Raw genomic sequence first — 23,062 nt, 5'->3', positions numbered from 1 at the left:
AATGCCACAGAACTGTATATTTTAAAATGGTTAAAGGGTAAATTTCATTATGTGTATTTTACCACACATACACCAAAAAAGGACACCATTAAGCAATAAAAAGAGATGTTGCTCTGTTATAAAGAAAGAAAAATGTGGCTGGGTGCAGTGGCTCAGGCCTGTAATCCTAGCACTTTGGGAAGCCAAGGTAGGAGGATTGCATGATTCCAGGAGTCCGAGACCAGCCTGAGCAAGAATGAGACCCCTGTCTGTACAAAAATAGAAAGAATAGCTGGGCATGGTGGCGCATGCCTGTAGTCACTGCTACTTGGGAGATTGAGGCAGGAGGATCGCTTTAGCCCAGGAGTCTGAAGTTGCAGTGAGCTATGATGATGCTATGGCATATTGATCAGGGTGACAGAGAAGGACTCTGTCTCAAAAAAAAAAAAGAAAGAAAAGAAAAGAAAAGCAAAAAGAGACACCTGTCATGATGCAACCTGAAAAGCAGTATTATTAAATGTTTTGTGCCAGCAAGGACAGACCATATTATTAGAGCAGAGAAGGATATTTAATATTCCTTCCAATGCTAAAGTTAGAATTAAAATCCATGCTGATCTACAGTTCCTTATAGTTTTAAAAAACATGTTCAACTCCTCAAATACATTAATTTTATAGATGTTTAAGAATACTAACTTTATCATCTTTCTGTTAACTAATGTAGTATACAACTCCCAGCTCCAGTAGCAAAAATAATTTCTTACCTAACAATAATATAGCAGCCACTTATAGAATCAGAGTTAGAAAATACCTTAGATTTTACTTTTCTAGTCCAAGTTGTTCATTAATAGATGAGGAAACTGAGGTCCAGAGAGGTTAACCAACTTGCCCAAAGTTGCATAGTTATTCAGCAAATATTTAGTAAGTAGTAATTATATACAAAGCATTTTGGTAGGCACCAGAGGAAGATTTTAGGATCAGTGAGTCTATACCCTCAAAGAGAGTACAACTTAATAGTGAGGATAATGGATTACCAGAACTTATTAACATTAGTGTCACTAAAGTTGGTATTCAACCCCCCACTGCTAAATTTGACTGGCTTTAGAAAAAAAAGCATAAAACAGCCATACAGAAAAACAAAACACAAGAGAGGATGTATCTCAAAAGCTTGAGAGAATACAGAGTGACACAGTTCAATAGAAAGAAGAGGAATCAAAAGGTACAATTTTTCCCTGAGAGTGAGGGCTGGCCATCCTACGGGTGGGGCTTGTCTCCTTTTGCAGTATTTCACCAACACTCTATTCATGTCACTCCTCACGATGTTTACCATACAGTGGTATGTTTACAGGCCTGTTGCAACCCTGGGCTACACTAAATGAACTAGCCCTGGAAATTTGGGTACAACCCATCTGAAACCATGGGTTTATGTATCCCTAGAGCTAAGCTCAATGTCTGGCAAACAGAACTCAGTAAATACTTAATAAATGAGCAAATGAGTGAGAGAGCAAATGAGTGAATGAAGAGAAGAAAGCAGAGTTCAGCTGCTGTTTCCAACTGATTCACCTAATGAGTCTACGAAATGATTTGGGGTAGGGGAAAGTTAAGAAGGGAAAACATGGATAAGCTTTCCTGCATTTTCCCTAGTGTCCCTTCATTGTTTTCTTTACATTGTTGGATATTTCTTCATTTTTTAAAAAAGCCAAATATACTAAATCTGGGGTAAATCTGGTTGACCATGTACACAAAAGTCTTTATTATGCTTCTCTATCTCATTCTTTCTTACTTTTGCAAGAAACAACTTGGCACCAAAGAATGGCCACTTCCTGGCTACTGTCAAATAAATTCGTACACAATCAGCAGCACTGTGTCCTCGGAGGGCCATCCATCTGGTTGATAGTCGCTGGCAAAGCTGCCTAAAAAAAGAAAAGAACAACCACAACAAAAAAAAAACCCCACAAAAGCAAAAACATAAACAGTGTATCATCTTCCCAAGATAAAGCTCTCCTGAGCCAACTGTAGGCACGACTGTGATACCTAGGCATAAGCCAGGTAAAGGTTTTGTGACTCTCATCTCACCTTTGTCCATCTCTTGTCCTTTTTGGAGCATTTCTTTCACCAAATTCTCATACTACTAGTGTCCTCAGCATCACCCAGGTACCCCTAGCAGGTAAATTTTAAAATTCTGAGTAGCTATCATTAGTGTAAATTAGTTTACAAGGTAATTCCTCATGGGAATATTTTCATTTTTAAAGAAAAGTACAAGTGGTAGAGCCCAAAGATGAATCCCTAATGGTAGAATTTTAGGTACTTCCACTCCTGGCTTGGAGAGATATTGGATGCAGGGACAAACTTCTCAAATTAAATTACAAAGGCAACCACTTAATCTACACAGACAAAAGACTGATCTTAAATGTTCCTATTTTGGAAAATTCATGGTTGGCTGGGCACAATGGCTTATGTCTGTAATCCCAGCACTTTGAGAGGCTGAGGTAGGAGGATTGCTTGAGGGCAGGAGTTCAAGACAAGCCTGGGCAACATAGTGAGACCCTGCCTCTACAAAAAAATAAGAAAAATTAGCTGGGCATGGTGGCACACTCCTGTAGTCCCAGCTACTTGGGAAGCTGAGGCAAGAGGATTGCTTGAGCCGGAGAGTTCAAGTTTACAGTCAGCTATGATCATGCCACCCCACTCCAGCCTGGGTAACAGAGTGAGGACCTTGTCTTAAAAGAAAAGAAAACTCATGGTAAATTGGATTTGCCTCTATTTTTAATCAAATCAACCTTTCTTTATATATTCTCTAAAATCAAAACTCCAAATTGTTTAATTAAAAACTTTATGTTAAAAAGTCTTGTGTAAGGCCGGGCGCGGTGGCTCACGCCTGTAATCCTAGCTCTCTGGGAGGCCAAGGCGGGCGGATTGCTCGAGGTCAGGAGTTCGAAACCAGCCTGAGCAAGAGCCAGACCCCGTCTCTACTATAAAATAGAAGGAAATTAATTGGCCAACTAATATATATACAAAAAATTAGCCGGGCATGGTGGCGAATGCCTGTAGTCCCAGCTACTTGGGAGGCTGAGGCAGGAGGATTGCTTGAGCCAGGAGTTTGAGGTTGCTGTGAGCTAGGCTGACGCCACGGCACTCACTCTAGCCTGGGCAACAAAGCAAGACTCTGTCTCAAAAAAAAAAAAAAAAAAAGTCTTGTGTAAGAAGATAGTTTTTCTTTTTCTTTTTTTTTGAGACAGAGTCTTGCTTTGTTGCTGAGGCTAGATTGAGTGCCATGGCGTCAGCCTAGCTCACAGCAACCTCAAACTCCTGGGCTCAACCAATCCTGCTGCCTTAGCCTCCCGAGTACCTGGGACTACAGGCATGCGGCATTATGCCTGGCTGATTTTTTTCTCTCTCTCTCTATATATATTAGTTGGCCAATTAATTTCTTTCTATTTATAGTAGAGATGGAGTCTCACTCTTGCTCAGGCTGGTTTCGAACTCCTGACCTCGAGCAATCTGCCCACCTCGCCTCCCAGAGTGCTAGGATTACAGGTGTGAGCCACCGCACCTGGCGAAGATAGTTTTTCTTTTAATTTGTTTATAATGGAATAACCTATGAGATAAAAATTTTTTGATAAGCACCTCATAAAATTAGACATATTATTGGAAATTTTTTTCTCTTCTTTATTATCAGGATTAATTTGGACAAGAATGAATAAGATGCAATGAAAAGTAGATCTAAATTAAGGTAATTTTTTTGTTAAAAATTTTTTTAAATTTATTTTTTAATTCAGCATATTACGGGGGTACAAATGTTTAGGTTACTTATATTGCCTTTGCCCTACCTGAGCCAGAGCTTCAAGCATGTCCACCTCCCAGATGGTGTGCACTGCACTGATTAGGTGTGAATAAACTCATCCCCTACTCCCCCCTCCCACCTGCCCAATGCCCGATGAATGTTATTACTATATGTGCACTTAAGTGTTGGTCAGTTAATACCAATTTGACGGTGAGTACATGTGGTGCTTGTCTTTCCATTCTTGTGATACTTCACTTAGGAGAATGGGCTTCAGCTCTATCCAAGATAATACAAGAGGTGCTAGATCACCATTCTTTTTTGTGTTTGAGTAGAACTCCATGGTATACATATAGCACATTTTATTAATCCACTCATGTATTGATGGGCACTTGGTTTGTTTCTGCATCTTTGCAATTGTGATGCTATAAACATTCTAGTGCAGATGTCTTTTTTTTTTTTTTTGAGACAGAGTCTCGCTTTGTTGCCCAGGCTAGAGTGAGTGCCATGGCGTCAGCCTAGCTCATAGCAACCTCAAACTCCTGGCTCAAGCAATCCTCCTGCCTCAGCCTCCCGAGTAGCTGGGACTACAGGCATTTGCCACCATGCCCGGCTAATTTTTTGTATATATATTAGTTGGCCAATTAATTTCTTTCTATTTATAGTAGAGACGGGGTCTCGCTCTTGCTCAGGCTGGTTTCGAACTCCTGACCTCGAGCAATCCGCCCGCCTTGGCCTCCCAGAGAGCTAGGATTACAGGCGTGAGCCACCGCGCCCGGCCCAGATGTCTTTTTTATAGAATGTCTTTTGTTCCTTTGGGTAGAAGCCCAGTAATGGATTGCTAGATCAAATGGTAGTTCTACTTATAGCTCTTTGAGGTATCTTCAGATTACTTTTCACAGAGATTGTACTAGTTTGCAGTCCCACCAGCAGTGTATGAGTGACCCTATCTCTCCGCATCCACGCCAACATTTATTGTTTTGGAACTTTTTGATAAAGGCCATTCTCACTGGAGATAAGTGATATCTCATTGTGGTTTTGACATTAAAAAATTTTAAATATAGATTGTAAAATTTCTGGGCACATGTTAAATAAAAATATCTATAATCTCTTGGGGCTCAACAGTATTAAAAACTCTTGTGAAAACTGATATTATTTTTTTATACCTTTAAAATTTAACCAGAAAAATATTACTAAAAAACTAGTTTGTCTCTACCCTTTGAAGAGTTACAAATATTTTCTTACCTTAACTGTTCTTCAGAACAGCCATCTCTATACCTTTTGGGATAAAATTTCTCTATGACTTGTTTTAGAGTTTGATTTGCTTTGCACTGATTAGTAATATGTCCTGCTGGAGTTGAGAAAGGTCTTTCAAAATCTCCGATCTCCACCTAATTGGAAATCCAAAAAAGAGAAAATATAGGCTATTGAAGAGAGTTTCTAAAAAGAAAATCAGTTTTATTTTTACTAAGCATTCTTTTTTAACATGTAATACATAAATCTATTTGTCATGATTATATAATTATGGAATTTATAATCATATGTAAGAACTGTTATTAAACCTAAATTTCATTTGAATTCTAATTTTGGAAAAATTTACAATTTAGACATTTCCATTCCATTTTTACCTTAATCTCCCTAGGTTACTATCACCATTGAGTAGTATTTGCTAAAGGCCACTACTCTTGTTATTGCCTATAACCAGGATAATTTTGCATTTTTAAAATACCATATTAATTGCTAATAATGAGGGGAAATGGAAGTTAAAAATAAAAGGCAAAAAAAGTTATAAAGCTAAGAAATGTCAAAAAAAGTATTAGTTGAACTTTTTAAGGGTCTTCACTGAATGCAATGGGAGCAAGAACCACATTCTCATTACTTTCTTCTTAGATTTTCTCTATAAATATTACTATATTCACCCCTCATTCTACCAGTCTATTATTCCTGGGATTGGACCCCTTCATTCCCTTTCTCCCTTCATGAAAGAATGTTCAGCCCTTATCTCTATTAATAGGCTACTACATAGTTGCCATCCTCTATCTACCTAGCCAACTACCCACCCATCCATCTCTCCATCAACTCACATACCCATCATTCAACAAACATATACTGAGTCCCCACCATACGTTAGGCATTGTGCTAAGTGATGTAAGGAAGGAAAAAGTTGAGCATAGTTCCTGCTATTTGGGAGGAGAGAATGAAGCATAAACAAATACTTGTGATAAAATGTGTTAAGTGGTTTGTATAGCGTACCATAGAGGGTTCAAAGAGGAAGATGGAATGAGGGGACATTCCAGTGAATGTCCTACTGAATATTCACACCATTCCCTATAGCGCTCCCCAACAATCAGATGGAGGGTTCCATCAAGATTGGAATGGTCTTATAGAAAGCCCCAGGTCTCCTCTTAAAAAGGCCCTCTGGAGACCCACAACCCAGAGCAACTCAGAGGCGGTGAATAATAGCTCTTCAAGTCTGCAATAAAAAATGGCCTCCAATAAGACTACATTGCAAAAAATGGGAAAGAAACAGAATGGGAAGAATAAAAAGGTTGAAGAGGCAGAGCCTGAAAAATCTGTGGGGGAAGAAGTACTGGATCAACGTGTAGTAAATGGGAAAGTGGAGTATTTCCTGAAGTGGAAGGGCTTTACAGATGCTGACAATACTTGGGAACCTGAAGAAAATTTGGATTGTCCAGAGTTAATTAATTGAAGCATTTCTTAATTCTCAAAAAGCTGGTAAAAAAAAAAAGATGGTACAAAAAGAAAATCTTTATCTGACAGTGAATCTGATGATAGCAATTCAAAGAAGAAAAGAGATGCTGCTGACAAACCAAGAGGCTTTGCCAGAGGTCTTGATCTTGAAAGAATAATTGGTGCCACAGATAGCAGTAGAGAATTAATGTTTCTTATGAAATGGAAAGATTCAGATGAGGCAAGATTTGGTGCTGGCAAAAGAGGCAAATATGTAGTGTCCTCAAATTGTAATTTCTTTTTATGAAGAGAGAATAACTTGGCATTCTTGTCCAGAAGATAAAGCTCAATAATTGTTTGCATTGCTATATATATATATAAATAAAATCTGGGTCATATATATATATATATATATATAATCTGGGTCTTGGTTTTTGATTTACTAGTGTGAAGAAATAACTACATCTAATAAATCAAGTTTGATACATTTGTTTTGGGAGAAAAAAAAAGGCCCTCTGCCTCCAGGCAAGTTTAGTACAACCAGCCTCTAAGATTCTGACCTCTCTTCTAGTTTCTTAACCAGTCAGTTACTGTCTAAATTCCTCAGCTGACCTGTGCTCTTACAGCCTATTCTTATAATTTTCTAGGTTCTTTGATCCAGTTTCCTGCATGGTGGTTACTTGGATTAACTTTGCCATTCAGCTCCCATTCCTCATTTTTTCTTGTTTCTATAAATCTTTTACCTAGTCAAATATTCTTCTTGATTTCTTCACACCAAATAAAAGCTGTCCATTAGCTCTTGAAACATACTGAAATCCTTCCCCCAAAGCAAGATAGCATTCACCAAAACTACCTGTGAAGCCTGAGGCCAGGATCTGACCCACAAGGATATGGCAGTCATAGAAACAACAGTTAAAAAAAATAGTAGACCACTTAAGGTAATCTTGTCTCTTAGGGAAGCTTTTAGTGATAGGTCCAAGCTCAATGTCTCCCCTCCCTAGAACCTAAGGTACTGTGTGGCATAGAATAAACACAATAAATGTGTGGAGAATAATGGAAAATTAACTCAGATAATTCCCAACATACCCCACATGAACATGATGCCTTACCAGACCCTACATACAATAATTAAGGATTAACTCCAAGAATTTTCTAATTAAGACAGAGAATATCAACAGGGACCTATAGATATTCAAATCTACAGTAGAAATAACTCTTTTTCTACAGAGCTCAGATGTTTTTAGTATATTTCATTTATCTTCATAAAACTACTCTAAGGAAAAGAGATCATAGGCATTAATTTTCCTTTTATAGGTAGAGAAATTATACATTTTAAGTTAGCTACATGCTCAGAATTTTCTTGGTATGCAGTCTTACCTTTCTTCCCCTTCCTCAAATTTATCAAAAAAATGTTAGAAGTACCTATCTCCAAAGTATGTTATAATTTTTCTTGAAGAAGTTTTCTTGACAAAATTGAAAGTTAAAGCAAGAAGATTATTTGTAAAAATGAGAGTGATTTTGACAGCAAATCCATGCCTTCAGAAGGCTAAATCTAGAATGGCAAGTCACAGGAGGTCATTCCTAATCTTATCACCAAGAAAATATGTGCCCTATTCTCTTTTCCTCAGGTTTATCATCACTTGTAGAAAAAGAACACTTAGTGTAGCATTAATACTTTAAAGCTTAGATGATCATTAAATTATTTTAAAAGTAAACTAAATTACCAACTATTCATCCCTCCAAGGACTCTTATGGAAAATGGACTGTGTGTAAGGCTGTGCTAGATGCGAAGATGAACAGGAACAGCTCTGGCCCTCAGGAAGGCTACAGTCAGTGGTACAAAACAGAAGCATAAATAAACAATTATTCATATAAACTATTGTGGTCAGGACAGCAACAGAACATTACAGACACCCCAAGAGGGACATTTAACTCAACCAGGCAAGATTCAGGAAGGTTTTCTGGAATGAGTGACACCTATGATGAAAACTAAAAGATAAGATGAAGTTAACCATGAAGAGATGACAGTAGAGATGTTTCAGGCAAAGGAGAGAAAGAGGTAAGAAAAAGTGAATCATATGCAAGCTCGGGAATTATGGGTGGAGCCATAGTTTATATTTTATTAGAGTGTAAAGTTCAAGGGAATGTTGAGGCTGGAGAGGAAGGCAGAGTACAGATTGTGAAAGTCCTTGTATGTAAATAAGAGAATGACATTTTTGCTCTATCTCCATTACAGTTACCAGTGCTGTCTAACAAATCTCCATGCACAGATGACCCTATGCCTGTTTCTAGGCCCAGGCCTTAAAAAATGGCAGCTTCTACTTCTTGTTTCTCTTTTGGGATGTTATGACATTGTTCTTGCCACCTAACCACCATTCTGGAAGAAAGTATAAGCAGTGACATGAAGAGACCGTGTATAGGTGTTCCAGCTGACAGTCCTAGCAGCAGCCCTGACTAACAGCCAGCATCAGCCACCAGACATGTGTGTGAATGACCCAGTCCTCAGCCATGGAGTCACAACCTGCCCTCAAGCTGTGCCAACTGATGCCATGTGAAGCAGAGACAAGCTATCCTTTCACTTTCTTGCCCAAATTACTGTCTTAACTGACTGAGTTTTGGAGTAATTTGTTATGCAGCAATAGATAAGTGGAAAAATCCCTCTAGCATCTGTGTGAAGGATAAATTTGTGGGGAACAGACCAGAGAAAGGCACATTGCTTAGAAGTCTGTTGTAGGCAGGGTGTGATGATGGTCTGAACAGCAGTGGCAGTCAGCAAAGAGAGGATTAAACAATATCTAAGAGTGAAAAATATCTAAGAGTTAAAAGTGGCAGGATGTATTGACTGGCGGGAAAGATGAAAGGGTGGGAATTGTCAGTGATGATTCCTGGATTTGAAGCTTGCTTGGGAAACTGAGTGGAGGCAATATCACAATGAAGATACAGAGGAGGGAAGAAAGAAAAGGGAAGATTAGCTCCATTTTCAATATGTTGAATTTAAGGCAAAGATGTATGAACCGGAGAGAAAAGATTTGGGAATTACTGGCATAGGTGGTGGATAAAATAAAAAGAATGAATGAAATGTCCTGGGATGGAGTGTAGAACAAGAAGCCTTAGACTGAAGACCTTGATCTGGATGAAATATCACAGGGTTGCTTTAACATTTACCTTTAATTAACCTGTGCAAAGACTCAGATGTGGTAGAGATTGTGTGTTGCCTCTTATGACCATCCTTTCTTCTTCAGTAATAAAAACCTTGAATTTATCTGGGCACACTGCCACCCAGCTAAGACCACATTCCTCAGATTCTCTCATAGGTAGGAAAGGCCACAGGACTAGATTCTGACCAGAGAGACATAAATGGAAGTGTTCTACGTGACTGCTGGGACATTTTTGCATAGGTGGCAGGGCATGCCCTTTTTAGCCCTCTCCCTATCCTGATGCTGGAACACTGACATCATAGCTGTAGTCCTGGCAGAACTCCAGGAAGGACCATGAAGATGACACCCTAGGGACAGCACAATGGAGAGCAGAATACAGCTCATGCCCCTATCAGCTTTGCCGAGGTGGCAAGATGCCTGTCTTTGTGAGAGACAAATATACTTCTATTCTGATTAAGTGACTATTAATTTGCGCACGTGTGTGTGTGTGTGTGTGTGTGTGTGTGTGTGTGTGTGTGTTTATAGAGGGTGAACTTAATCCTAATTGATATAATAGGTAAATAAAAGAAAGTACTCTGGCCTTTTGAAAAACTAATTCCTATGAGATTACTGAACAATTTTAGCATGGCACCCTGAGCCCCACAACTCCGCACTCAAATTCCTTTATTAAATGCAAAGCCTAGTGGTATACTTTTAAGATAATTAAGAGACTGATTCTCTTTATGGAGTACTGTCTCATTCTACTTCATTGCAACTGTTAGAAATTCAGAGTCAAACTGTAATTATAATGCCTGTAATTTTTAAGGTATTAATCATAGCAAAATGAATTTAAAGAACTACTGAAGGCATACTGCTTTACTACACTTAATTCACATAGAAATTAATACCTTATCATTTCAATATATTACTCTGCATAACATGGAAGTTACCTGAGCTAAAAGAGCTGCCATTTCTAATGCCAGATCCTTGTTCAGAGGAAAAAGTCCATTTATTATTTGATCATTTGTCTGATACATTAACAGCAACTTTTCTCTATCAGTCTCTCCACGAACTTGCATTGAGAAATATAGTCTGTAAAAAAAAGAGAAAATTTCTCATCAATGATATTCTTGCCAAGGAAGAAAGTAAACATAAATCCAGAAGACCAACATGGGGTTGTTTTAATATAGTTTTCCAGTGATACCAACTTAGACCATTACTGTCAATGACCTCTGTTTCTGTTATATACAACATTTTCAGCAAAATAAGGAAAAACTGCTTTAAGGTTGATGTTAAGGCTAAGAAACCCTTCTATGCTATTTTTTTATGCCCTGAAAAACCAAATCCTTAAGTGTTACTGAGGAAGGACCTAAGACACCAAGTGAAATTAAATATGTCCTCTCTTGTAAGGAATGTATGATGTAACCCATTTCAATGGGCTGAATAAACCCAATTTTCAAAATACTTATGATCTTTCCTGAATACCTTGGACATACCAAGGAATAGGAATGAAGGTTTCAACTAAAAAGCAACACAAAATTAACATCAAATAAGAGGGGGAGGGTGCCGTTTTTTCTGAGGATCTAAAAGATAGTATTTGTACATTTAAATGTGTTTTGACTTTTTGGGCATGTTCTGGTAAGCAGCTTTAGGAGCTCAAAAATAGTTTACATGTTATCATTATTACTTGTTGAAACATGACACGGCTTTTGTTTGTCCAGGAGGTCTTCACCAAATTGGTGACTCTCTTTAGTTATTCACTATGTTGTTTATATGTGAGACATGGGGCTCTGACTTCAGGCTGCAAATCAGGCACCAGTGCTGTAAATGTTCTACATGCTGTGACAGTGGCATGGGTAAGCAACACCTTGACACACTTGAATACTGTCATGATAACACAGTGGCTGCAAAAGAGAGGTTTAGATCTGGGAGTTGTTAGATGTGTGCCCAATTAGGTATAACTGGATGTTCAGTCCATTTCTTCCTACATACTTATGGGGAAGGACATATCCCTGTCAGTAAGAGTATCCCTCCCAGTAATCACCTCAAATAGCAGGGAAGGAGAGGGCAGCAGGTCCAAATCTCTGGGGAAGCATGGTGGGTATACTTTGCAAAGCTCCTTCTAAGCCATGACTCTAATCATCTGCTTGCCCAGCCCAGCTAATGAATCAGAGTAGCTTCTTGAAAAAAATAGATCCTAAGCTCTGTTTTTATTCATGTCTACATGATGGCAAATAATGCAGGATTCTTAAACTGATAGAAGAATATGGCTGGGCAATAGAAACAGATTCTAAATTTAAAATGATACCAGCAAAGCAATATAAAATAAAGAGAATAAAGTTTATGATGAAAGCCCTCCCAGGGAGAATTCCAGACTCCTGGTTCCAAAATGGTGGCATAGAAACAAGCTGGCTTCACTCCCCCACCTCTCCGCCCGCAACAGAAAACCAAAAACTGATATACTACACCAAGATTGTCACCAGCAATAACCCACAACTCAAATATGAGGATGAACGGTTCCTGGGACCACAGAGAAATGAAAAAAAAAAACTCTGAGCTGATGGTAAGAGAATAGGACTTCCATATCTGTGATGCCCCTCTCCCCAATCTGCCCTGCACCAAGAGTGAGAAAAATTGACCCATGACTCAAGGTTTCTGCACTGGAAAAAAATGAGATCAAGGTAAACAATCAGTCTCTCTGCCTTCTTGGGATCCCTGGTGCGAGACCTGTCCCTGCCTCAATCCACTGGAAGCATCAGGAGTGCCTGAAGGGAGGACTATTCCTGAGGACAGGTAGAGAGAAAGGGGAGATGTAGGACCACCATTCCCAGCCCTGGAAACTCTGCTCTGTAACTTGGCCAAAGGAGACACCAAATCAGAGTGGCTGTTCAGCAGCACCACACTGCAGGAGGTTTATTGGACAGGTCCCCTGGGCACAAACTCCTACCCAGCCTTCCCACACTACTGGGACATCTTTTTTGGAGCTCCTCCCATCTGGACAAGTGGCACTTTGATTGTTTACTAGAACCAAGGCAAACTTGAGCTTAAGGTGCCATCTAGTGCTATAAAGGAGGCAGTGACCTAGCAGAAGTGGGGTGGGGGAATGAAAGATAATCAACAGGTAAATTACAAAGAATCTCCAAGCAAACTTATCCAATAAAAACCAAAACAAGTCAGACAGAGAAGACTGGAATAAGTAAACTAATACTTTAATACAAAGACATAGATGTACATACATAAGAAACAACAGCAAACAGGGAACCATGACCTCCTGAAATGGACAAATCAAGGAACCAGTGACTGATCCTGTCAAGAAGACAATATGTGAACTCACAAAGAATTCAAAATAGCAGTTTAAAGGAAACTCAGTGATCTCCAAGATAACACAGAAAAGCAATTCAAAGAAATTTATCAGAGAAATGTAATAAAGATATTAAAATAAGTTTCAGAGATCAAACAGAAATCTTGGAAATGAGAAATACATTCTCTGAACTAAAAAATTCCTTAGAAGCTCTCCATAGCAGAATGGATCAAGCAGAGAAAAGAATCACTGATACTGAATACAGGGTATTTCAAAATACACAGTCAGATGAGAAAAAAGAAAAAAGAATGAAAAGAAACAAATATTTGACTATAAGATCCAAAAAATTATCTCAAAAGACAAAACCTAAGAATTATTGGTATTCAAGAGGGAGCTGAGCAAAGCAAGGGGTAGAAAGCTTATCCAAATAAATAAAAACAGAAAACTTTCGAAAACTTGAGAAAGAGATAAATATCCAGGTACAGTAACGTCAGAAAACACCAAAGAGATTCAACCCAAATAATTATTTCCTGAAGGCATATAATAATCAAATTTTCAAAGGTCAAAGACAAAGGGAGGATTATAAAGGCAACACGAGAAAAGAAGCAAATAACATATAAAGGAGCTCCAATTTCCCTGGCAACAGACTTCTCAAAAGAAACCATATAGTCCAGGAGGGAGTGAGGTGACATTTTCAAAGTGCTGAAAGAATATAAGCTGCCAACAAAGAATACCGTATCCAGCAAAGCTATCCTTCAAATATGAAGGAGAGATAAAGTCTTTCCCAGATAAACAAAATCTGAGAGAATTCATTACCACCAGACCTGTCTTACAAGAAATGCTAAAGGGTGTGCTACAATCTGAAAGAAAAAAACACTAACATGTAAAAAAAAAAAAAATGAAGATATATGACTCACTGATAAAATTAAGTACACAGGTGAACCTAGAATACTCTAATACTGTGATTATGATATTACAGTAATCCACTTATAATTCTAGTATGATGCCCAAAAGACAAATCTATAATAACAAAAACAATAATACCTGAAATAAACTGTTAAGAGATAGGCAATATAAAAATATGAAATTGAGACAACATAAAGTCAAAATGTGAAGGGGGGATGATGTACAGGTTTTTTTTTTTCTTTCATTTTTTTCTTTGTTTCTAATCTTCTTATGATCTAAAATGAGTTGTAATCTCTTTAAAATAACTTGTTATAAGGTTTTTTTTATAAACCTCATGGAAACTACAATGCAAAAACGTACAATAGAGTCACTAAAAAGGAAAAGCAGCAGATTAAAACATACTTCCAGAGGAAATCACTCAACTACAAAGGAAGAGAGTATGAAAGGAAGAAAGGAAAAGAGGAATTACAAAACAACCAGAAAATAAGTAACAAAATGGCAGTGGTAAGTTCTTATCAGTAAGAACACCGAATGTTAATTGGCTCACTTCTCCAATTAAAAGGCAGAGAGTGGCTGAATGGATAAAGAAATAAGACCTAACCATATGCCGTCTAAAACAAACCCATGTCGCCTATAAAGATACACAGACTGAAAGTGAAGAGGTGGAAAAGATATCCCATGCAATTGGAAACCAAAAAAGAACAGGAATATCTGTACTTACTTCAGATAAAACAGATTACAAAGACTGTAAAAAGAAACAAGGTCACTATATAATTATAAACAGGTAAATTCAGCAAGAGGATACAACAGTTATAAATATATATGCACCGAACACCCGAGCTCCCAAATATATAAAGCAAACATTAGTATTCTGAAAGGAGAGAGAGACTGCAATACAATAATAATAGGGGACTTCAACACCCCACTCTCAGTAACAGATCATTCAGACAGAAAATTAACAAAGAAACATTAGAGGTGGCTGTTCCACCTTTAGCAGTTTTTTTGTTTTGTTTTGTTTTGAGACAGAGTCTCACTATGTTGCCCGGGCTAGAGTGCCTTGATGTCATCTAGCTCACAGCAACCTCAAACTCCTGGGCTCAAATGATCCTCCTGCCTCAGCCTCCTGAGTAGCTGGGACTACAGGAGTAAGCCACCAAGCCTGGCTAATTTTTTCTATTTTTAGTTGTCTGGCTAATTTCTTTCTACTTTTTAGTAGATGGAGTCTTGCTCTTGCTCAGGCTGGTCTTGAACTCCTGACTTCAAGCAATCCTCCTGCCTCCGTCTCCTGAGAAGCTGAGACTATAGGCATGTTCAACCACACTGGGCTAATTTTTCTCTTTTTTTGTAGAGAGGAGGTCTCGTTGGTCAGGTTGGTCTCAAACTCCTGGCCTCAAACAATCCTCCCAACTCAGCCTTCTGAAATGCTAGGGATTAAGGGCATGAGCCACCACACCCCACCCAAATTTCATTTCAATTCCAATCACAGCCATCATAATCAGACTTAGCATATATTAAGCATTGATAAGGTATGGATTATTAGGAATAGTCTTAGACACAGAAGTCATTTCATTTGGTTCCAACAAAACCAAGAGAGAATGCCTGAACCTGTTCTATATAAATATCTACAGCAGGCTAGGTGTAAGAGCTAGCTACTTCCACAAAGAGTGAGGCCAAAAGGCAGAGGCAGAGATGAGGACCTTTAGGTCAGTGCTTCTCAAAACTTAGCATGTGTAAGAATTATGTGGAGACTTGTCCAAATCCATACTCCTGGTATTCACCCCTACAAATTCTGACTCAGTGGGCCTAAAGTGGCGCCTCATGATTTGCATTTCTAACATGTTTCCATGTGGTCCTGGGGCTGCTGGTACAGGGCCCACACTTTGAGAACTACTGCTCCAGCACTGAACAGAACTAAAATAATCATCTGGAAAATCCAACTCTTCCAGCCTGCTGCTCTTGCCAGTCACCAAAGGGCCATAGATGGAGGCTGCCATCAACGGAAACAGGTTCCTCCAGGAGTAGAACCTATTGGATTTCCATTATTTAAGCAATTTTGTGTATCTCTAGGAATGTGTAATTTTAACACCTTAGACACCAAAGCTGAATAGTCCCTTTTTTGTTACTTGGAACTCTGGCAAATCATCACAGCTCATGAGCACCTGAATAAAGAAGCTCTAAAGATTCACAACCACCATTTATTGAAATCAATGGAGTCTGTTCAAATAGTGAGTGGCCTTTAGTGGCTAACTATATGAGGGAAGAGTCCAAAATATGAATGCAACCTATTTATCTAACTGTTCCCTATTAATAAACATGTAATTCCCCACCCCCCCCCCTAAGTTTTCACTGTTGTAAAAAATATGGCAAAGAAGATACTGGAAGATACTGGAATACTCTGCCCACTTACATGGGTATTTCTGTGGGATGGATTATTAGAAAAAGAAATACTGAACTGGATCCAAGGTTATTACTTTCTGTATGTTATATAGTGCCTTCACTTCTCAAATTCCAATTTTAAGTCTATGAACATCTTCCCAAATGAGGCCTGTGAAAGAATTCAATACTACTCCAATAATTCCACCAGGCTCTTGGTCTGACATTTTATAGATTTTTTAATTTATGGGGTATAAGATTCAAATAAAATTATCAAAATCCCTTGATTTTGGTGTAGTTAACCACTTTGGTACCAGCGTCGACTATAGTTGATAGCCACAGAACACGCACAGCCCAGTGTAGACTTTAGCCGACAGCTGTGACAGCTGTGATATGAAGGCGCACAGCAGAGTGACAACTTTAGCCAGCAGCCGTGATATGACTTTTCTAATTTTTCATTTATCAAAATAAAATTGTGAACATTTAAAAATAATATAATGAAAATATATATGTATGTTACCTATTCTGATTTACATTACAAGTAAAGCTGCCTGTAAAGTAAAACAAGCTTTCAGTGCTTTAAAGCTTTCCTCATCACACAAGAGCAAAATGGATTCATCGTCAATGCACAGCACAAACTACTGTGTGGACCATGAGTGCCGGCTGTGGGCAAAGTTTCGCGGCCAGTGAGCGTCATACTCAAGTGGTTAATGTGAACTGGTCAGTTAACACTGTTTATTAAGTATTATCTTCTGCTAATACATGAAAGAAAATACTTTTTTAAAAAAGAAAGAAAGAAAGAAAATCTGGTTTCTGACTAAATCCGTAAGTGCATTAAAATTTATCTGTTTGAGAAGGTATATGCTCCAGCTCCACTGGCGTTGCCTCAGTTCCCGAAACAAGCAGAGCAGCCTCCTTCTGTAGGCCTTTAACCACTTTGGTGCTCACCGGCCCGGAAACCTTGCCCACAGCCGGCACTCATAGTCTGCACGATAGTTTGTGCTGTGCATTGACGACGAATCCGTTTTGCCTTTGTGTGATGAGGAAAGCTTTAAAGCACTGAAAACTTGTTTTACTTTACAGGCAGCTTTACTTGTAATGTAAATCAGAATAGGTAACATATACATATATGTTTATGTTATTTTTAAATGCTCACAATTTTATTTTGATAAATGAAAAATTAGAAAAGTCAAGTTTTGTTATTACCGCTAAAGTCGACGCCTGGCTGTGCACCTTCATATCATGGCTGTTGGCTAAAGTGGATGCTGGGGTGTGCGTGTTCATCTGTGGCTATTGACTATAGTCGATGCTTGTACCAAAGTGGTTAAATATCCTTTTCTACCTATTTTGATGTTTCCACTCCCATCTCCCTCTGAAGTTGGCATAATCCTTATTTCCTCAAAGAAGCTTCCCAATGTCCCAGTCTGGGCGAGGCTTCTCATTATGGACTCACACACTACCACTCTTTTCCTTCAGAGAACTTAATGTGTCATTATATATTCCTTAGAGTGAGCATATGATTAACAACTGTCTTCCTTACAAACCTTAATTCCAAAAGATCAGGGACTAGGCCTGTGTCTGTTTTTACTAACATTTTATTCACAGCCTCTAGCTAACTCACTGGCTTAGAGTCGCCAGTCACCAAAGGGCTAGAGATGAAGCTCACTATATACTGAGAGAGACAGAGAGAATATGAAAGAATGCAGAGGAATAGATATGAATATATCACTTCTAAAAGACTTAGGCAAACATAAATATATCTTCTTACTACAGATCTACAGTAGGGTATTTAAGTATTCAGTTTTCATGAAAAATGTAATAAGAGTATAAAAAGGAAATTTTGAAAGTGAAAAATTCATCCTTATATCAACTACCCTAAGAGAGCAGCTATTTTTTCCCTATAGTGTGGGGCGCGGTGACAACGCCATTACAAGATGGCGCCGATTTCCGGTGGCCCGCCTGTAGTAAACAAGTTCAGCGCATGCGCAGAGTAAGTCCTGGCCTGTTCTATAAGTATGCATATGAAGGATCTTAGCTTGGCCTATCAGTAATAACCCTCGCGCGCTTTTAACCTATCCCCATCACTTCCCTCCTTCCTTAGAGTATATAAGTGTGTGAGAGCTTGTGCTCAGGGTCTTCCGCATCATGTAAGTCTAAAGGGAACCCCATTAAAGCACGGTCAGAAGAACTCCGGTTGCCGCGTCTTCCTTGCTGGCGAGGCGGGCGCGACAAGTGGTGCCGAAACCCGGGAGCCGAAACAACTTTGAGGCACCAGCGGAAGACGACCTCGATAGAGGAGAGTTCAGAACTGATGCGTGGGACGGAACCGAATTCGGACCTTTGCTGACCAAGGCAGGCGTGAGAGCCAGAGCCAGAGCCAGAGCCAGAGCCAGAGCCAGAGCCAGAGCCAGAGCGCCGGAGCGAGAGTCAGAGCAAAGAAGAAAAGGGAGAGAAAGAAGAAAAGGGAGAGAAAGAAGAAAAGGGAGAGAAAGAAGAAAAGGGAGAGAAAGAAGAAAAGGGAGAGAAAGAAATATAAAATCTGAAGAAATTAAAGATACTGCTATTCAAACAATAGATTTAGTTTCTCAAGAGACTGGAGAAAAAGAGGCAGATATTCAGGCAGTTGATAGTGAAGTTGGACTTAAAAAGGAAGACAGCCAAGAGAAATTGGGAAGAATAAATGAAGCGGTAGATGTTGTTCAGCTGAGGATACTCAGAGTAATGATAGGGAGGAGCCAGACCAAACAAGTCAGCGGGAGCTCGTTTATCAGGCCCCGCGATATGAGGAAAATGTTTCTCTCATTCCCTGTTTTCGAGAGCAACAATGAGCAACGGTATCATGAGCCTCTCCAGCACAAACAATTGAAAGACCTTGCTGAGTCGGTGCGGTCCTGGGGGGTTACGGCGTCTTTCACCATAGCCCAAGTGGAGAGGCTTGGTAACTTAGCTATGACCCCTGATGACTGGAGTAATACAACAAAGGCCTGCTTGACTACTGGACCAGGACAATCCCATCTGGGTGCCCACGCGGCTGACTAGAACGGTGCAGCAGCCTCCAGAGCAGCATGGGGACCCAGTGGCTACTCCTCCTGACGACAGTATGGATGATCGCGAGGATGGCAGCGGAGCCACGCTGGGGGATCCTGTCAGTGCTTCCCCTGCCGTTGCCTGTGACACATGACGCATCAGTTTTCCCCCGCCTACTGTTATTGAGAGCCCGTGAGCTCCCTGCTTAACTGGAGGGAAATAGATCCTTCTCCTTGAAGGGGACTTTGTGTTTTGTGTGGGGTTAACGGAAGCTGCACGGACTTGGCCCCCCCTGTCCATTGGTGGCTGGGGGTATGGCAGGGAATGCTAGTTTCGCATGGAATCTTAGCGACTCTTTTGAGGGTTCTGTGAGGGTGATTGCGGGAGGGCGAAACTCGACCTTTGCCCCTACACCTGTCTGTGTTTGGCCCCCGTTTATCTGGGTGGTATCCACGGAAAAACCCTCTGGTACACATGTGAACTGTTCCTCTAATACGTGCAATTATACATTGTGTTAGAATGCCACGTCTCACCCCTCTGCCATTGTTACCCGCTTGCCTAGATACATTCCTGTTTCTGTTAAAGCTCCTAGCTCTATGACTCTGTTTCGGTCTTGCAGCCACGGCCGTCTTGCTGCTTGCTGCGGCTGGCGGCGGGCTGTGGGCCATCTGTAGGCTGCAGGCCCAGAGACAGAGGGACCATGTGGTATTGGCACAGGCATTTGCTGCACTTGAACTGGGACAGCCTACACAGGTGTGGTTGACCATGCTTAAGGGTTAGCCTAGTTTTGGGTTGCACGCGCTCCTACCCCCAGGTATTTTGGCAGACATGGCCTTTGCACTCTGAGGGATTTCTCCCATTGCACCAGATAAGGCATGTCTCCTATCCCACAGCCAGCCTTTGCACACCTCCGAGTTTTGCTCATTGCACGAGGTAAGGTGGTTGCTGGTGAAAGTGAGGCTCTGCAACCTTGATCGCACGGTCGAAGGACGGTGCTGAACGGTTGCTCAGCTCTCATTAAATTAATAAAACAGGGGGAGATGTGGGGCGCGGTGACAACGCCATTACAAGATGGCGCCGATTTCCGGTGGCCCGCCTGTAGTAAACAAGTTCAGCGCATGCGCAGAGTAAGTCCTGGCCTGTTCTATAAGTATGCATATGAAGGATCTTAGCTTGGCCTATCAGTAATAACCCTCGCGCGCTTTTAACCTATCCCCATCACTTCCCTCCTTCCTTAGAGTATATAAGTGTGTGAGAGCTTGTGCTCAGGGTCTTCCGCATCATGTAAGTCTAAAGGGAACCCCATTAAAGCACTGTCAGAAGAACTCCAGTTGCCGCGTCTTCCTTGCTGGCGAGGCGGGCGCGACACTATAGTTTTCTTAATCTTTGTCAAAATGCATATTTGTATAAAATATAAATACTCATGAGATTAAGAGCCTAGAATTAGAAAGAAAATTTGATGTGACAGTTTTTTCCTATAGAAAGAGTTATCATGTATATAGAAACAAACATACAAATAAATATGATAACTTTCAAGATATTCAATAGGAAAATAAATTGTACTGCATGATTTCAACATATTGTATACGCATACTCTGGCATTTGGATACACTATTACACACCTGTTTTTATAAGTCAGACGAACAGTTCTTGTACCTTCACATTTTCCAGGCTGCTGTTCTTTGGAAGCCTGTTCCCATTTAGAAATAATGTCACAAATCTAGAAGGGAAGTAGAAACTGAGATTTATAGGACTTTTCAAATCAATATTTTTTGAAAGGCAACTATGTCTATAGACTGAAAAATTTCATTAATATGATCAAACCAAATGTACTCAAGATTTTTTTTTTTCTTCTCTTCAGCTTCTGTGTAGCTCTGAGTGTAGGATTTAATTATAAATTGCTCTTTGGTCCACTTAGCCTTTTGGACACACATTAACTTTGGACCATGGCCATGCATTTTTTACCCACAAAGGAGTCTTAATGCAGAAGTGCATGAGACTGGAAGCAAGAAGATTCCAGGGATCTTTTTCATTATTTGGTCACAGAAGAAGCAACTTTCTACCTTATAAGTTTAAAGTTATAGCAAAGAAATATGAAATATAAGAAAAGGGTCAGACTCAGTTCTAGCTATTTGATTTCAGGTAAATAATATCCCTCTCTAGGCCTCAGTTTCCTCATTTGCAAAATAAGTGGATTGTCTGTCTAAGGTCCCTTGGGGTTCTCTAATTCTATATTTCCAATTGTTGCCATTACTAAATGGAAACTTTATTAAAGTTATTTTATTATGATCTGGAAAAGATTTTGTTTAAGTCCCTCCTTCTTTCTTTCCATAGGTCCATTTCTGTACATCCTTCAAAGTCCAGTCAGGCTTTCCCTAATTTCCAATGCTGAATTTAACCTCTCTCTCTGTGCAAAGTTCATAACACTCTTAAAACAATTACTACTTTCAACCCTAGCTTAAGGTCATGAGTGTATAAGGCTGCTCTTCCCTGAGCAAATTTTTTTTTTTTTATTTGAGACAGAGTCTCGCTTTGTTGTCCAGGCTAGAGTGAGTGCCATGGCGTCAGCCTAGCTCACAGCAACCTCAAACTCCTGGGCTCAAGCAATCCTTCTGCCTCAGCCTCCCGAGTAGCTGGGACTACAGGCATGTGCCACCATGCCCGGCTAATTTTTTCTATATATTAGTTGGCCAATTAATTTTCTTTCTATTTATAGTAGAGATGGGGTCTCACTCTTGCTGAGGCTGGTTTTGAACTCCTGACCTCGAGCAATCCGCCCACCTCGGCCTCCCAGAGTGCTAGGACCCTGAGCAAATTTTAAGTTTACCCACTGTGGGAAGGGATTATTTCTGGTCCTTTGTATTCCCCACAGAGTCCAGCCAGCTGTAGGACACAATAAATAGTTCAATAAATATTGCTGAATAAAGGAAAAAAGTGGAAAGCCATTTTATTAGAGCTTTCATACCTCATCCTAATACCCTTATATTTAGAGTATTATTACCATTATTAATCCATTTCCTCTTTTTAATATGGAGTGTGTGGTGTGTGTGTAGAGATTGTGTATTAAGAATTCTAAGGCTTTAACAATGTCCTGAATTTTTTTTTTATTGTGGAGATCAGATTGCTTAAATTTTTGGAAAACTCTTGAACTAAACTTCTTGTAAAATAAAGAGTAGCTTCTTTTCTATTTGCTGGGTTTGGTTCCTTAAAAGGACTTGGTTTCACCTTGATGTTTCCTTGAAGACAATGCTCTAAATCTCTGCCGGAAGGATCGTCAGTGAACAATGCAAATCCAGACTGGGCTGGCTTCCTCATTCCTGTGTCCTGGTTCAAAGTATTCAAAAATTCTTCCACTGTGGTGGATGCATCAAACCCAACTACCTACACAGAAGTAACAAAGTAGTTCTCTTTTAATAAAAAGTGTATAAATTTCAAACTGAGATTTCAGGAGTGAAACAGGGCATACTTGGCACATGATTAATGAAAACATATATTTCTGCAGGTGTTTTAACTTTTTTTTCCAAGCTCCAACAGAGAAAATTAACAAGATTACCTCAGTAGTCAGCTTGCTGTAAGCATTCAGAAATTGGAGCTTCAGCCAATAGACATAAATTCAAAATAGAAAGATCACTTGACAGCTATAAACCTCTTGTAGAGATATTATGGCTACCCTTTAGAAGCAAACCAAGAACTATATTACAATATGCAATCTTTAAGCAAATGAAAGAAAATAAAAAGAAGTGCATTTAAATAAATGAACACATTTATGTATTTAATGTTTGTCTCTTTAATAAGCAGTTAAGTATCTGAATTCAGTGATAAAAGGCATATATGGCTACAAAGACTAATTGCTAGCTTTGCGACATGTTT

General features: G+C 39.5%; 1 protein-coding gene and 1 pseudogene across 1 annotated transcript in view; one reads left to right on the top strand and one right to left on the bottom strand.

The window, feature by feature from the left end:
• PLEKHH2 (pleckstrin homology, MyTH4 and FERM domain containing H2) overlaps window positions 1-23,062 on the bottom strand; it is a 112,097-nt gene that overhangs the window by 7,153 nt on the left and 81,882 nt on the right. The window contains exons 23-27 of the mRNA XM_012756344.2: window positions 22,418-22,573; window positions 20,815-20,912; window positions 10,536-10,677; window positions 5,003-5,148; window positions 1,760-1,889 (exon numbers count right to left, since the gene is read on the bottom strand). Coding sequence (XP_012611798.1) covers window positions 1,760-1,889; window positions 5,003-5,148; window positions 10,536-10,677; window positions 20,815-20,912; window positions 22,418-22,573 — 672 coding nt within the window. The remainder of the gene's footprint in view (window positions 1-1,759; window positions 1,890-5,002; window positions 5,149-10,535; window positions 10,678-20,814; window positions 20,913-22,417; window positions 22,574-23,062) is intronic.
• On the top strand, window positions 5,298-7,463 carry LOC105866837 (chromobox protein homolog 3 pseudogene; annotated as a pseudogene).

Source organism: Microcebus murinus, chromosome 3, assembly GCF_040939455.1.
Source record: "Microcebus murinus isolate Inina chromosome 3, M.murinus_Inina_mat1.0, whole genome shotgun sequence".
NCBI classification, from domain to species: domain Eukaryota; kingdom Metazoa; phylum Chordata; class Mammalia; order Primates; family Cheirogaleidae; genus Microcebus; species Microcebus murinus.
The sequence above is the reverse complement of the archived record's forward strand: the minus strand, read 5'-3'. Positions and strand labels throughout refer to the sequence as shown.